Genomic DNA, 14950 nt, shown 5'->3' with positions numbered 1-14950 from the left:
CCTCCGGGGGTGGGGAAACACCTAGCAAAGTCTGAGGCATTTTTGGTTGTTATGATGGGGGAAGAAATGTTATTGGCATCTAGTTGGTGGAGGCCAGGGATGCTGCTCAACAGCCTACAAGACACAGGACAGCCTCAGCCCACTCAACAAGCAATTATCTAACCCAGAATGTCATTAGTGCCAAGGTTGAGAAACGCTAATATAAATGAAATGGAATAAAATAGGATGAAATAGAAGCATCAGAAGACATTGTTCAAAGTACTGATAAGTATCATTTCATAGAACTTTTGCAGTTTTGTGTACTCTGACACTATATGAGATGCATTCCTCCTTGAGAGTCCTAATCAGGCAGGTTTGATAACAGTATTCCAAGAACCACAGAATTAAGACCACAGAGCCTGTGGCCTCACGGAGCTCACTTCTACAGACAATAAAGAAGAAAACAAATGAGTAAATGGGATTGTTTTGGATAGCCAATAAAACAAGGCAAACATTCTAGCAAGGGGGTTCGGGGAAGGCTTCTCTAAGGAGATGGCATTTCACTGGAGGCTCAGGAGCTAAATTCAGGAAGAGGACCCAAGAAAAGGCTTAGCGGTTATATGGGGCTTGGCATGTCTGAGGGACAGAAAGATATCCAGTGTCACCACTGGGGACGTGGAAAGAGATGAGGTTGGAAGACAGCAGAATGGGAGCCAAGGGGAGGGTCTTGGGCAAGGAAGGGAAATGATTCAATTAGCTTTTCTGAGGATCATTCAGGCAGCTGAGTGAAGAAGTAACTGGGCCACTGGACAAGAGAGAAGTTGGAACACCCGTGAATGCATTATTGAGGGTGTTGACAAGATAGAAGAGGTGAAAAGTAGTTGAACTTTGGATAGATAGAGCAGATATCTGGGAGGCAGAGAGGGCAGGGCGTGTGGTGAAATGTTGAGGGGAAGAGTGCAGGGGTGTGACAGCTGCTGGCCCTTTTCCCTAGGGCAGGGTGGGAGCTCAGGCCCTAAGGGAACCAGCTGGGCAGGGCCACCCACCTGACTCATAGCAGAAACTAGGACAGCCTATGCTACCCACCTACCTTCTCAGTCCTCACTGGGGAAACACCACTCCCACTGTTAAAATGTCTGCTTCCTCCATTGCCGCCACCCCCACACACACAGACCTATATCTATCTGGGCCTTCTGCCAGAAGTGCCACCAAACTTCCACTGCCATGTCCTTCCCTCTGTCTTGCCCCCCGGGTCCATAGGGTGGGAAGTTCTATGTCCTACTCTATCTTCCCATCAGACTGGGATCCCCTGTGGGTATGGAGGACACAAAATTAGCCATACCTAGGGCACCCAGCACTGAGTTTAGAGTCCAGTACCTCGATATTGTCAAAGCACACTTCAAATAGACCCTCATTTGGGAGGACTTCTTGGACCCATATGGTTCCTGATCCAGCACATCAATAACTAACGCACATTACATCAATAGCTAAGTTTTTCTTTGTATTGATTCTAGAGAGTGGGGAGAGAGGGAGAAACTGTAGGAGAGAAACACTGATGTGAGAAACATCACTGGTTGCCTCTTGCACGCAGCCCAACTGAGGGCTGAATCCGGAGGAATTGAACCTGCAGCCCTTTGGTTTCCAGGGCGACGTCCAACCAAATGAGCTACACTGGCCAGGGCGGTAGCTAATACAAATTTAGTACTTAGCTGCGTTCCGGACTCTATTCCGAGGACATGGTTATCATAATCCCTATTTTACAAATGCTAAACTGAAGCTCAAGGACAAACAACTAGTAAGTAGTGAAGTCAAGATGTGAACTAAGGTGACTTCAATATGCAGCTGCAACAACAGTAAGGACAGCAACGTCCTTACATTGTTCCTTCTGAGATTGACCGTAGCCATCTTCCAGATGACAAACTTCAGGAACAGAGGGGTTAAGCAATGCTCCTAAGATTACACATTACGTCAGTCCTGAAGCCCACCCTCGGACTCCCACACCTGGGCTCGCTCCCTCTATCCCACACTTGACCATAGATGAATGCCAAGATCTCAGTAAAAAGCAGCCCCACCAGACTAGAAGGTCGCCAAGGCCAGGGCCAAATGAGCACAGTGTTGATTCCCCCCCCACCCCCCGAGATCCGGATCCGCCCCACTAACGTTCGCACTGGTAGTCGAATGTCGATTTTTAAAATAAGTAATGAACAGCAGAAAATAATGACAAAATAGTTTGGGAAAGGGACTCGAACTACAGGTTTTGCAACCTCCCCAGCCTCTCCTGAACTTCACTTCGTTCCATGGCTCCGCCCAGCCCCTGAAAAGTGCCCTCCCGGCTTCCCGAAAGTGGGCGGTGTAGTGAGAGAGCGCTGTGGGCGCAAAGGACGCCGGGAGTTGTAGTTCTGCCTTCGGACGGAGGCCGGGACGGGTCTGCGGCGGGATGTGGCACGGAATATTGGTGCGAGGGACCCTTTTAGCGTCAGGCAGGTGCCTCGCGTTGGGGCCTCGCCTCGCCGCTCGCATCCGCACACAGTGGACGCCGGAGACTGGCCTGGCCCTGCAGCGGAGCTTGCACGTGACGGCGGCCCGGGCTATCCCGCTCATTCCCATCGTGGTGGAGCAGACGGTATAGCGACCGCGGAAAACACGGCCTAGGGCTCCGGCTGGGGGCACGGCCGGCCCAGACCCAAACCTCTTTCTCCTCTAGGGTCGCGGCGAGCGCGCCTATGACATCTACTCGCGGCTGCTGCGGGAGCGTATCGTGTGTGTCATGGGCCCGGTGAGCACCCCGCGCGCTGCCTCCCCTGTACCTGCCAGGACACTAAGCGCCCCTTCTCCTCGAACCCTCTTGGCCCCCTCACCTTTCCCACTTGACTTTCCTCCCTGGGTTCCGCACAACCTGACAACCCCTTCCTTGCACATAAGCCTTCTGACTCCCCACTGGCCTCCAATACCCGCCCCCCACAATTCCCTCCTGACCTCTTCTTCAAACCCTCTTCTCCGTGACTGACTCTCTCCTACAGCTATGATCCTGTCCCCATTCTTGGACTCCAATCCCTCAATCCTCCTGACCCACTCTCTCCCCCTTTCCTGCGCCCCAAACTTCCTTTGTCCCGTCCACTCCCCCAGATCCCTTCTTGAATCCTGAATTATTCTTGACTCATCCTCAGCCACTCCAGGACCCACCTCTCTTAGCACTTTCTCCCACCCCACCCCCAATTTGGGGACAACCCCATCCTTCCCACTTGCAGATCGATGACAGCGTGGCCAGCCTGGTTATCGCTCAGCTGCTGTTCCTGCAGTCCGAGAGCAACAAGAAGCCCATCCACATGTACATCAACAGCCCTGGTGAGCCGGAACCTACCTAAGTGCAAAGGGCAATCTGTGGATACACTGGGTGACTCAGGGGACCCAGGCTCCCACCCCCACCCCATCAGGATGTTCTCTCTCTGGAGAAAGAAAGGATCAAAGTTTCCTTCAGAATCCCAAAAGTGTCTTGAAACCTCCCAAAGCTGTACCTTACTTTTGAGTCTAGGTTCACAAATCCTCAGCTGAACTTTCTTCTTTGATCACAGACATAACAATTTTTTCTTTTTCAGTTACAGCTGACATGCAATATTATTTTATGTTTGTTTCAGGTGTACAGCATAGTGGTTAAACATTTATGTAATGTAGGAAGTGATCCCCCTGATAACACACATAATTATTACAATTATGTTACACTAGTATCCCTGACATCACACATAATTATTACAGTCGCATTAAGTGTGTTCCCTATACTGTACTGTACATTCCTGTGACTATTTCGTGACTGCTGATTTGCATATCTTAATCCCTTCACCTTTCTCACTCAGTCCCCCAATCTCCCCCTCCTCTGGCAACCATCCGTCTGTTCTTTGTATCTGAGTCTTTCAGTTTTGCTTGTTTATTTTGTTCTTTAGATTCTACATATAAATGAAATCATATGGTTATTTGTCTTTCTCACACATAACATTTTGTCAACCTGACCTAGTTGTCAACATTTTAAAATTGGTAGATTCCACCACCACCACCCCCTTCTCCCCCCCACACACAAAAAAAGCTAATCTTGATTGAGTGCTTACTGTGCCAAGTACTTTTCTGAGCAGTTTATATGTAGTTAACTTATTTGGTCCAATGGCAACCTCACATGATCCTAGTTACCACAGTCTAGGAGACACTGTGGCTCCGAGAGGCTGGGTAACTTGCCCGGGCCACACAGGATAGATTGCTCAGCCTGGGTCCTACCCGGGCAGGCTGCCTCCAGGGCTTCACCCTCAGCCACCACCTCTCCCGCTTTCCAGTATCTCTGGAAATTTTGGCAGGTCTGGTTGCCCTGGGCCCACATTCACATGTGGCAACAGCCAGCTCACTGTGGAGCAAGCACTCTCATGTTGCTCCCACCTGGCCTGTGTCACCTGTTTCTGTCACCTCCTGGCCCCCTGACCCGAGGTATTTGCAGACCCTGCTTTAAAGGGCTGCACCCACATCAGTCCTCCTTAGGACCAGGGGCTGCAACAGGGAAAGGATGGCAGGAGGAGCTGGCACAGCCCCTAACTCGCACCCCCACCCATAGGCGGCATGGTGACCTCGGGCCTGGCCATTTACGACACGATGCAGTACATCCTGAACCCCATCTGCACGTGGTGCGTGGGCCAGGCCGCCAGCATGGGCTCCCTGCTTCTCGCTGCGGGCACCCCAGGCATGCGCCACTCACTGCCCAACTCACGCATCATGATCCACCAGCCCTCTGGGGGCGCCCGGGTGAGTTCCACGCCCTGTGAATTGCTTCAGGGATGGGTGATGGGTCTGGACAGAAGGACTGACTAGACGAAACTCCTCTTTGGGGTTGTCAGTGTTTTAAAATGTAGGGTTTATCATTATTCAGGTAGAGTGAGGTCAACAGAGGACGACTGCTACTGAAAGTTTGTTAACAGTTTCTAAGAAGAAGGGGTGTGCCAGGACATGACAGGGCCAAACAGGGAAGTACCAGGGTTGGTCAGGCAGCAGAGGGAGCAGGAGGAAAACATGGCAAGAGCCTTTATTGTAGTTTCTGTGGGAAAAACTGGGAGCAAGGTAAAATAAACAGGCTTAAGATTGGCTAGTTTGAATAACTGCAACGAGCTCTGGGGTGATTGGGGCAGCGGGATAGTGGCTCAGAATCCCCATAGGAGGTGGTGGGAGTATGGGCTGTGGACTGTCTGGTTTGCACATGAAAGGTGTGCGTTTAGGTGAGCTATTTGCTATCTCTAGGAATTAGCTAACTGTGGGAGGGACCATTCTTCTGGGTCAATGAGGACAAGATACAGAAAATAAGAAAATATATTTAATCCAGGAAGCCTTCCTGCTGTTGGTGAGAATGAAGCAGGATGTGGAGGGACTCGCAAAGCCCTGTCCCACCTGCCTGAACACTGGCAGTCCGAAGTTCAAAGGAGGCTCCCAAGTCCCCAACTCCAGCCTCCCCATGAGTGGTTGACACTGGTTCCAACCTTCTCTTCTTGGGACGTCCCCCAGGGCCAAGCCACAGACATCGCCATTCAGGCAGAGGAGATCATGAAACTCAAAAAGCAGCTCTACAGCATCTATGCCAAACACACCAAACAAAGCTTGCAGGTGATTGGTGAGTGCCCTACCCCCGGCAGACCCCCTGCTGCTCCCCTTTATTTGAACCAACACAGATGTGTCAGGGCGAGGGCCTTGCACTGGGCGAGGGCCTCTCAAACTGGGCACTGTTGACACTCGGGGTCAATCATTCTCTGGTGGGGGCCGTCCTGTGCCCTGTAGGGTATTGAGCTGCACATCCTGGCTGCCACCCACTTGATGCCAGAAACACCCTCCAATTATGACAACCAAAACTGTCTCCAGACATTGCCCTCTGTTCCCTGGGGAATAGGATCACCCTCATTGAGAACTTTAACAGTGCCCTGTTCTGAGCACTTTAAAAAAAACAATTTATAGAATCCTCAAAAAACTTCACTGAAATAGGTCGAAAGGTCTTTAACAAAGAATATTCCAAGGGGCCAAGAAACATAAGAAAAGATGCTCACCATCTTTAGTGATGCTGTTTAATCATGACATCATGAGTTATGAGGGAAATTATGGCCACAACATGATACCATTTCAATCCACTGAAATGGCTAAAATATAAAATATTGACATCACCAAATGCTGACAAGAATGTGGGACAAGTGGAACACTCATCCACAGCAGCCCAGAGTGAAAATGGTATAGCCACTGAAGCTCTGACCACAGCTCCGTACATCCAGCTGTTTGGCACTACTGGCTAAGGCTAAATGTGTGAAAAGATCCTGGGGATACCCGCCCCCCACCTCAGCTCAGCATATAATCAAGAGAACTGAGTGCTGTGTCCACCAAAGATGCAGCTAGGATTGCTGACGGCAGTCCTCTTTGTATCAGCCCCAAACAGAGAAATACCCTGATGCCCAGAGCAGTAGAATGCGTGCATTGGTGATGGTTCATTCACATGGTGGAATACCTTACAGCAGTGAGAGAATGGCCTACAGTGACACGGCAGCCTGGATGAATATCAAAAACCTAGTGCTGGGTGGAAAAAAAGAGTGAACATTGTGATTCCACATATTTAAAGAACAAAACAGGCCTAGCTGTTAGGCCTCTGTTGGGATAGTGGTTACTCCTGGGCAGGACTTGATGACAGGAAGTGGGCCCAGGCAGGGTTTCCAGGGACCTGGCCATGCCCCATTTTTTGATGTGGGTGCTGGCCACGTGGGTATGTTCAGTCTGAAATTCATCACATTATCTACTTATTCATGCCCTTTCCCAGATAATTACCCATTAGTAACAAGTAAAAAAATAAGAATTGAAATAGATACTTTAGCAATGGGGAAACAGGCACAAAGCAAAGAAGGCCAAGGTCACACAGGGGAAACGTGGCAACAAAGGACCCAAACATAGCCCTAGGTCTCTGCTTTTAATCACATGTCTTGCCTCCCACTTCCCAACCCCACCCCATGCCCGCCCCCAAGAGTCAGCCATGGAGAGAGACCGCTACATGAGCCCCATGGAAGCCCAGGAGTTTGGCATCTTAGATAAGGTCCTGGTGCACCCACCTCAGGACGGTGAGGATGAGCCTGAACTAGTGCAGAAGGAGCCCGTGGCAGCAGCGACAGCAGCAGAACCTGCCCCAGCGAGCACCTGAGTGGACCTCACCCTCCAGAGAAAAGTTGAGGGGCCAGAAACTGTGGCTGCTGCCCTGCTGGACCCTTGCTGCTGGGCCTGGAGGAGCCCCCTGAGGACCTTTGAACTTGGGGATGCCCCTAATGGTGGGTATCCTGGCTGAGACACTGTGATTTTAAATTAAATCTTTGTAGTTTTTGCTGCCCTTCTGTGGCTCCTTCCTTCCCTGCTCCACCAGCACACATGCATATATACGTCCTTCTGCTTTGGCCCTGACCCCAGGGCTCTGATCTTCAGCTTCTCAATTTCAACAACCTCAACTGAGCATATACACGATTCCAGGCACAGCTCTAGAGGCCATGACACATCATGAAGAAAACAAACAAAAAAAATCACCGTCCTTAAAAAAATTTGTTTTTTAGAGAGAGGGAAAGAGAAAGAGAGGGAGAGAAACATCAATGTGAGAAAGAAACATGGATTTGGTCACCCCTCAAACACCTCCAACTGGGAACCTGGCCTGCAACTCAGTCACATGCCCCGACTGGAATCGAACCAGTGACATTTCAGTTCTCAAGCCAGTGTCTCAATCCACTGAGACATAGAAGCCATGGCTCAGAGAACTCTTTTTTTAAGTAGTGCTTTTTTTTTAAACTACTGATTTTAGACAGCAGAACAGAGAGAGGAAGAGAGAAAAACATTGATTTCATGTTCTACCCATTCATGCATTCATCAGTTGATTTTTGCATGTGCCCCAGCTGGGTTTGAACCCACAACCCCAGCATATCAGGACAACACTCCAAACGACTAAGCTACCTGGTCAGGGCCTCAAAGAGCTTATTCTTGTGGGGGCAGAGTTTGAAATCAGGAAAGTAGTATGCAGAGTGTGTGTCAGTTTTAGATGGGGTAGCCAGCAAAGGCCTTGCTAAGGTGACACTTGAGGAAAAACTGGAAGGAGGTGAGGGAGGGAGCCATGTTGCTATCTTGGGACACAGCCCTCCAGGCAGAGGGCATAGTGAGTGCAATGGCGCTGAGACAGGGCTGCCTAGCACCTGAGAGGAACCATAAGGCTAGAGTGGAGAAGACAGAGCAGAAAGGAGTACAGATCTCAAAAGGCCTGGCAGGTCTTAGCAAGGAGGGAGGTGAACCACAGGGTTTTGAGAAGAGGGAGGAAAAGGATGCCTATGGCCCCCACGGAGAGGCAGGTGGAGTGCAGCAAGCTCAGAAACCTGGAGCTGTTAAGAGACTGTTGGAATAGCCCAGGTGAACATGAAGGCCCAACCGGCTGGTGAGGTCAGATTCCAGCCAGGCTTTTTGTTGTTTTTTTAAAGTTAACTTTCCTTTTTTTAGATTTTTAAGATTTTATTTATTCCTTTTTTTTCCACATTAACAAAGGTTTATTTCTGCTGAGGTGACAGGGCTGGCTATGGGTCTGCTCCATGGTTCTTTAATTCCAGGGTCTAGGTCAAAAGGGCAGCTCCTAACTTAGTTGCCTGAAAGTACATGGTGGTTGCCATATTTATTCATTTTTAAAGAGAGGAAGAGAGGGAGAAAGAGATAGAAACATCAATGTGATGGATTGGTTGCCTGGGCCCACAACCCAGGCATGTGCCCCAATAGGGAATCGAACCAGTGACCCTTTGGTTTGTGGGACAATGCTCAACCTACTAAGCCACACCAATCAGGGCCCAGCCAGGCTTTAAAGACAAGGCTGCCCTGGCTGATGTGACTCAGTGGATTGAGTATGGGCTTTGAACCAAAGGGTCACGGGTTCAATTCCTAGTCAGGGCACATGCCTGGGATGTGGGCCAGGTCCCGAGTGGGGGCCATGTGAGAGGCAACTACACATTGATGTTTCCCTCCCTCTCTTTCTCCTTTCCCCTCTCTCTAAAAAATAAAACCTTTAAAAATATATTTAAAAAATTAAATAATTTTTAAAAATAAATAAACAATGTCAGGTCTGACAAGTAGGACATGAGATTTGATAAAGTAATCTTCATAAGCTATAAGGGATGGCCCAAAGCAAATATAAATTTGGAGAGTTGTTAACTAAGGCAGGAAGGCTGTTGGGAGGATCCAGTTTGGGGGCCGCGATCAGAAGCTGATTTTGGATGTTCAATGTTGGGTGAACCTCAGACATCCCAGGGGGTGGGTCAATCTGGGGTCAGGGTTGGAAATAAAAATGTAGGAGACATCAGCTTGTCACTGAATTAGTGGCCAGGCTGAGAACTGGCAATTGGATTTGGCACAGTGGAAGTCAATAAGTGGTCTCAAATAAGCACTTTTGGTGCTGTGGGGACCCAGAGAAAACAGGCTGGAAGATACTGGAGCTAGACAAGTCTTTTAAGAAAATCAGCTATAAAGGAGAGCAGAGAACATGGGCCTGGGGCTAGACAGAGAATCGGGGTGAATGTCATGTTTTTTAAAAGCCAGAGGACTTCCTGTCCCCCACCTTTTTATTGATTCCAGAGAGAAGGAAGGGAGGAAGCAAAACATCGATGTGAGAGAAACATCAATAGGTTGCCTCCTGCACGTGCCTGTCAGGACCGAACCCAAAACCTGACCAGGAATTGAACCTGGGACCTTTTGGTTTGTGGGACGACACCCATCAACTCAGCCACTCCAGCCAGAGCCCAGAGGGCTTTTTAATTTGGCTGTTTTCATTGGTTATATCTGGCTGAACTTTTCATTCTGGACAATTTTAAATATAAACAAAAGTAGGAAATACAGGATAATGAGGCCTCATGCTCCTTAACACCAATTCGACAATTACCAATTCAGGGATAAATGTGGTTTGTCCCTCCCTGACCCCCACTTCTCTGGATTACATTGAAGCAAATCCCAGTTTTCATTACATCTGTAAATATTTCAGTAATATTTCAGTAATATATCTGTAAAAGGAGAGGGAATCCCTAAAAAGACAACCACAATACCACTTTCAAACCTAAAAATTTTACAATACTTACAAATATCCAACCAATGTCCAAATTTCAATACTTACAAAAAATTACAATACAAATAACCCAACCCAGTCTGTTTTTCTAGCTTTTTGCAACGAGTGGGTATCTAAGGCTCTTGTAACTGCAGGTTTCCCCTTAATCTCTCTCAAACTCTTCCTTTTCTTTTTTCTTGAGATTCATTTGTTGGAGAAACAGCGTTGCTTGTCTTGTGGACTTGCAGTTTGGATTTTGATGACTGGGTCAGGAAAGGTGGTGACATCTATCCTAGGTATTTCCTGTAACTTGATGTATAAATCTAGAGAAATCTAATTGGATTCAGGGTCCACTTTTTGACAAATGATCTCTTAGCTGGGGGTGTGTACTCAATTTCCATTAGGAGACACAAAGTCCAGCTGTCCCTCTTTTCACGAAGTTAGGAGCCGATGAAAATCCTTGTCTAGATCCACTATATATATTCCAATAAAAGCTGCAAAATGGCGATATACCAATTCTATCATGAAGTTTGTTTTTATTTTGTTTATAAGGTGAAAACCAGCCTGTTTTTATGCGAGTGGGAATAATCCCATAGAGAAGGGTAAATGGGGGATGCCTGGCTTTGACCTTTGGCGGCAACCCCCAATTGCAAACTTGGTTCCATATTTGTGACCTGACGTCACTCCCGACCCCTTCCTCGGTTCTCTACCCTCAACTTCTAGTCCCCGCCGACTCCATAACGTTGGCCTTGACCCATATTCTTCTACTCCTGCCTTTACCCCTGAAAACGGACTTGCAGCACAGCCAATAGTTTCAGGTACGGATGGACAGGGCCCTTAGCGCGGGAGAAGCGGCAGGCCTTGGGAGGAGTCAATAGCTAGAGAAGGAGAGCCCAACCCGAATCCCTGAGCAGGAAGGCGGAACGGCAAGGAAACCAATCGCTGGAGTGCCTCGGCGCAGCCGCACATAAAGGCTCTGGGGGGGTCGTCACCCTGACCCTGACTGGTTCCACTCCCGGGCTCCGAGGCTATGACCGGGAGTGGGTGGCTGGCACTGAGAACACTGTCCGGGCCTAGCTGGGTGCGGGGCTCGGGCCCAGCCGTGCTGAAACGCCTGCGGGACGCGGCTGTGGTGCGGCCCGGTTTCCTGAGTGCGGCCGAGGAAGAGACGCTGTGCCGCGAAGTTGAGCCAGAGCTGCGCCGCCGCCGCTACGAATTAGACCATTGGGATGCGGTGAGGCCGCGTGGGGGGCGGAGCCACGCCGGAGGCAGAGGGATGGACGTTGGGAGCCGGATACGAGTGGAGCTCTGGAATGGGGCGGTGATAAGATGAGGGCGGTACCTAGGACGCCAGCTATCGGGGCGGGGCTACAGTGGGGACTGGTGCGGGGAAGTGGGGAACTGGGTGGGGCGGGGCTACGTCTGGGGACAGGACCTTGGGAATAAGGACAGAGTCTTGAAGCTTGGGGTCATTGGGGGCAGAGAAAGCATTTAGAAGACGAAGAGCAGGGCCATACTTGCCTGGAGGCGGGAGCTGGAACTGAGGGGTGTTTAGGATGCAGGACCAAGGTTAGGGAAAGAGGTGGAAGGAGATGAGGGACGGTCACCGGTTGGGGGCGGAGACTGACACAAAATTGAATATTGGGACGGGGCCGGTATTGGGGATGGGAATTGGTGCTGAATGGGAGCCCGAGGCTGGGTACAAAAGACAGGCTAAACTGGATGGGGCAGGGGTCAGGATTTGAGACCCAGGATTATGGTTTAGTTACGACAAAGTTCGTGAGTTGAGGGCGAGATCAAGAGTCATGCAGGGAAAACCAGACCCTTGCTCCTCGCTCTGTCCCTCCGATTCTCGGGTTCTGTTCCCCGCCCCCAACGGAGTTTCCAGGCTTGACCTCAGCTCTATGCAGGCTATCTATGGCTTCCGAGAGACAGAAAAGTCGCGCTGGTCAGAGGCAAGCCGGGCCATCCTGCAGCGTGTGCAGGCAGCTGCCTTTGGCCCTGGCCAGACCCTGCTGTCTTCGGTGCACGTGCTAGACCTGGAACCTCGGGGCTACATCAAGCCACACGTGGACAGCGTCAAGGTGGGCAGAAGCCAGCATCTGGGAGCTCCCAGCTGGGGATGGGCCAGATGGGCCAAAGCCTGACCCATCACCATGTGCCCTTTTTCAGTTCTGCGGAGCCACTATCGCTGGCCTGTCCCTGTTGTCTCCCAGTGTCATGCGGCTGGTGCACACCCAGGAGCCAGGGGAGTGGCTAGAACTCTTGCTGGAGCCAGGCTCCCTATACATCCTTAGGTACTGCCAGCCAAGGAGCCCCCACCCCACTAGTCACTGGTCAGAAACTAGCCAGCCCTTCCAGCACCATCTCTCATTCAGTCCTCACAGCAAACACTATCATCCCCTACATAGCAACACTCAGCCTAGAACAGGGTTCCCCTTATCCCAGCCAGCCACTGCTTGTTTTCTCTTGCAGAGACTCGGCCCGTTATGACTTCTCCCATGAGATCCTTCGGGATGAAGAGTCCTTTTTTGGGGAACGTCGGGTTCCGCGGGGCCGACGCATCTCTGTCATCTGCCGCTCCCTCCCCAAGGGGATGGAGCCAGGAGAGCCCGGGAAGCCTTCCCCAGCCTGCTGACCCCCAGGCCCTTCTCCTAGCTTCTCAGAGACATGTTTGTGAATAAAGCTAGAGAATGGACAAGGCAGCCTTCCTTGCACTGGCTGTTTGCTGGAGCTGGGGTCTATAAGGAAAGCCCAGGACGCACCTGCCCACCAACTGGGAGCTAAGGTGGCAAGGTCAGTGTGCACATCACTGAACACAAAATCACAAGGCCTCAGGGGCAATTTCCTTTATTGTGTTCCTTGCTGGTAGTCCTGGGGTGCCACCTCCACTTTCTCATCTTCTCAGCATCCAAGTCTCCAGTAAATAAGTCGGGACTCCTGGTGTGGCTACAGGGCCCCAGGCCAGGCACTCTTAGCCACCGCAACCACAGGCAGCCGCTGAGAGCTGGGGTAGCCACTGCCAGTGGTGGTGGTCATCCAGGAAGGCCACATCAGCGTAGCGGGTGGGCCGGCAACAAGGGCCACCACGTGCTCTGCCCTGACTCCTTAGGTGGGCCAGCGTCAGGCTGTGCTGAGTGTGGGCGCCTCGGGGACAGCTGCCAGCACAGTAGCGGAAGATGATCATCTCCTCTGAAGCATAGCCTAGGCCCAGATCTGCTACCGGCAGGGCCAAGCTCCACAGCTGGCAAGGGCCAGCTGGGGCTCTGCGCAGGCGGGCACCTGGAGGGGACAAGGGGCAGCTGACAGGGGGCAAGGGTTGGCCAGGAAGGAGTTGGGGAATCACACAGGGTCCTGCGGGTCCTTACCCAGCTGTGGCCTCCAGGTTCCCATGTCTGTTGCTGGTTCAGACAAGAGCTCTCCCTCTACCATCAGAGCCTCTGGAGCACCCAGGTCCCTGCCAAGGCCCAGCTGCAGGAACAGGAACAGCAGAGAGCCGAGCAGGACTCTTCCTGTGGCCATTGTGATGAGCAGGTCCTGAGGGTGGGGATGCCCTGCGCCCTCAATTTATCCTCATCTGGGCTGGAAAATAACCTCTTCACTGCCGGCCGCTGCATGGGCACAAGGGCCCCGTGTTCCCAACCAGCCTGTCTCCCATATCCTCAGACCTAGGCAGGCTGGCTCCCTCTGCCCCTCATTCTGTCCTTCTAGGAGTTAAGGGCTCACCCCCACATCCAGACATTCCACAGACCCATTTCCGACATTCCCTCCATCCCCTGATTTACGAGAGTTGTGGCGGCAGCCAGGGCCCAGCCCAGGGTGAGAAACCAGGGTCCCTGCCCCGCCTGCTGTCTGGAGAGAGTGATCAGGGGGTGGTTCTATGGGTCCCCCAGTGGGTTCCCTCTTCACTCAGGCAGGGTGCTGAGGCTCAGGAGCCCCTGTGTTGGGCACCAGGTGGAACAGACGTGTGTGGGGAAGAGGTGGGTTGGCAGGTGAATTAGCTAATAGGGACTTCTCCGTGGTCCCCACCTGGAGGATTAAGCATCATGCCCCTGTCTATGGGCCTGGCTGAGCTAGTGTCAAAACAGGAAAAAGGAGAGGCCTCAGCATAGCCAAAGGCTGGGACACAAGGGGCAGGAAGCTCACCCTGCAGGACTCCAGTCTCTAGAAGTCCCACCTGAGGACCAAGAGACCTCAGCCTTGTCCTGGCATCCCAGGTATCAGAGTGAGAGGGGAGGTTGACTCCCACTGGGTCTTGGAGGTGGTTACAAGTCACAATGACTTCCACACCCAGCCCCTTCGCCACTGGGAAGTGAGACTCTGTCTCTCATCTTTGAAAGGAGGCCAAAGTCCCTCCCACATGGGGTTCTGAGGACAGCCATTTAGTGTTCAACATGGTGCCTGGCACTGAGGAGCTTGGGAGAGCTTTGGGGGCAAAGGAAATGCAAATGGCTTTTGCATGTTTGAAGAGGTGTTCAACCTCGCCCAGGTGAGACTGAGTTAAAACTCAAGTGAGACTTGGCACTCAGGACTGGCAAAAATCAAAGGTTTGCTTCCACACTGCTGGGGTGCATGTGTGCCAGAGGCACACCCCCATGCTGTGGGTGCGGTGTAAGTTGGTAGCAGTTGAGCGTTTGCTACTCAAACTGCACATCCCATCCCTTAAAAAAAAACAAAATTGCTTCAAGAACTTGTCCTTCACGGGTGAGCAAAGACACAAGCGCAGGGCTATTCGGTGCTGGTTGTTTGTATCAGCAAAAGACCAGAAGTGACTGGAAGTCCACATACAGGGATTGCTTCAATAATTCGGTGTGGTTGTTCTTACTGTAGTCCTTGAGACTACATTCAGAAGGAAAAAAAGTCACTTGTCCA

At 51.2% G+C, this 14950-nt stretch overlaps 3 protein-coding genes across 3 annotated transcripts; 2 read left to right on the top strand and 1 right to left on the bottom strand.

The window, feature by feature from the left end:
• Positions 1 to 2371: 2371 nt before the first annotated feature.
• Positions 2372 to 7354, top strand: LOC123813843 (caseinolytic mitochondrial matrix peptidase proteolytic subunit). Its single transcript, XM_045831255.1, has 6 exons — positions 2372 to 2602; positions 2684 to 2755; positions 3228 to 3324; positions 4571 to 4758; positions 5509 to 5614; positions 6999 to 7354. The coding sequence occupies exons 1-6, from the start codon at positions 2417 to 2419 to the stop codon at positions 7169 to 7171; spliced, it is 822 nt and encodes a 273-aa protein (XP_045687211.1). The 5' UTR covers positions 2372 to 2416; the 3' UTR covers positions 7172 to 7354.
• A 3679-nt stretch (positions 7355 to 11033) lies between these two features.
• ALKBH7 (alkB homolog 7) lies at positions 11034 to 12783 on the top strand. The gene is made up of 4 exons (XM_045831357.1): positions 11034 to 11312; positions 11989 to 12162; positions 12251 to 12375; positions 12554 to 12783. Exons 1-4 carry the CDS (start codon positions 11109 to 11111, stop codon positions 12714 to 12716), a joined length of 666 nt encoding a protein of 221 aa, XP_045687313.1. The 5' UTR covers positions 11034 to 11108; the 3' UTR covers positions 12717 to 12783.
• Positions 12784 to 13052: 269 nt separating this feature from the next.
• PSPN (persephin) lies at positions 13053 to 13631 on the bottom strand. Its single transcript, XM_045831861.1, has 2 exons — positions 13447 to 13631; positions 13053 to 13360 (listed from the first exon to the last, which is right to left on the bottom strand). The coding sequence occupies exons 1-2, from the start codon at positions 13598 to 13600 to the stop codon at positions 13053 to 13055; spliced, it is 462 nt and encodes a 153-aa protein (XP_045687817.1). The 5' UTR covers positions 13601 to 13631.
• Positions 13632 to 14950: the final 1319 nt, after the last annotated feature.

This window comes from Phyllostomus hastatus, unplaced genomic scaffold (assembly GCF_019186645.2).
Source record: "Phyllostomus hastatus isolate PE091 unplaced genomic scaffold, TTU_PhHast_1.1 phas_contig_159, whole genome shotgun sequence".
NCBI classification, from domain to species: Eukaryota; Metazoa; Chordata; class Mammalia; order Chiroptera; family Phyllostomidae; genus Phyllostomus; species Phyllostomus hastatus.
Note: the sequence above shows the minus strand (reverse complement) of the source record. Positions and strands in the feature narration are given on the sequence as shown.

Coding starts and splice junctions, on each gene's coding strand:
- PSPN (XM_045831861.1), bottom strand. CDS start 13,600: ATGGCCACAGGAAGAGTCCTGCTCGGCTCTCTGCTGTTCCTGTTCCTG. Junction 13,361..13,446: donor AACCTGGAGGCCACAGCTGG/GTAAGGACCCGC, acceptor TGTCCCCTCCAG/GTGCCCGCCTGCGCAGAGCC.
- ALKBH7 (XM_045831357.1), top strand. CDS start 11,109: ATGACCGGGAGTGGGTGGCTGGCACTGAGAACACTGTCCGGGCCTAGC. Junction 11,313..11,988: donor AATTAGACCATTGGGATGCG/GTGAGGCCGCGT, acceptor AGCTCTATGCAG/GCTATCTATGGCTTCCGAGA. Junction 12,376..12,553: donor GGCTCCCTATACATCCTTAG/GTACTGCCAGCC, acceptor TTTCTCTTGCAG/AGACTCGGCCCGTTATGACT.
- LOC123813843 (XM_045831255.1), top strand. CDS start 2,417: ATGTGGCACGGAATATTGGTGCGAGGGACCCTTTTAGCGTCAGGCAGG. Junction 2,756..3,227: donor TCGTGTGTGTCATGGGCCCG/GTGAGCACCCCG, acceptor TCCCACTTGCAG/ATCGATGACAGCGTGGCCAG. Junction 3,325..4,570: donor CATGTACATCAACAGCCCTG/GTGAGCCGGAAC, acceptor CCCCACCCATAG/GCGGCATGGTGACCTCGGGC.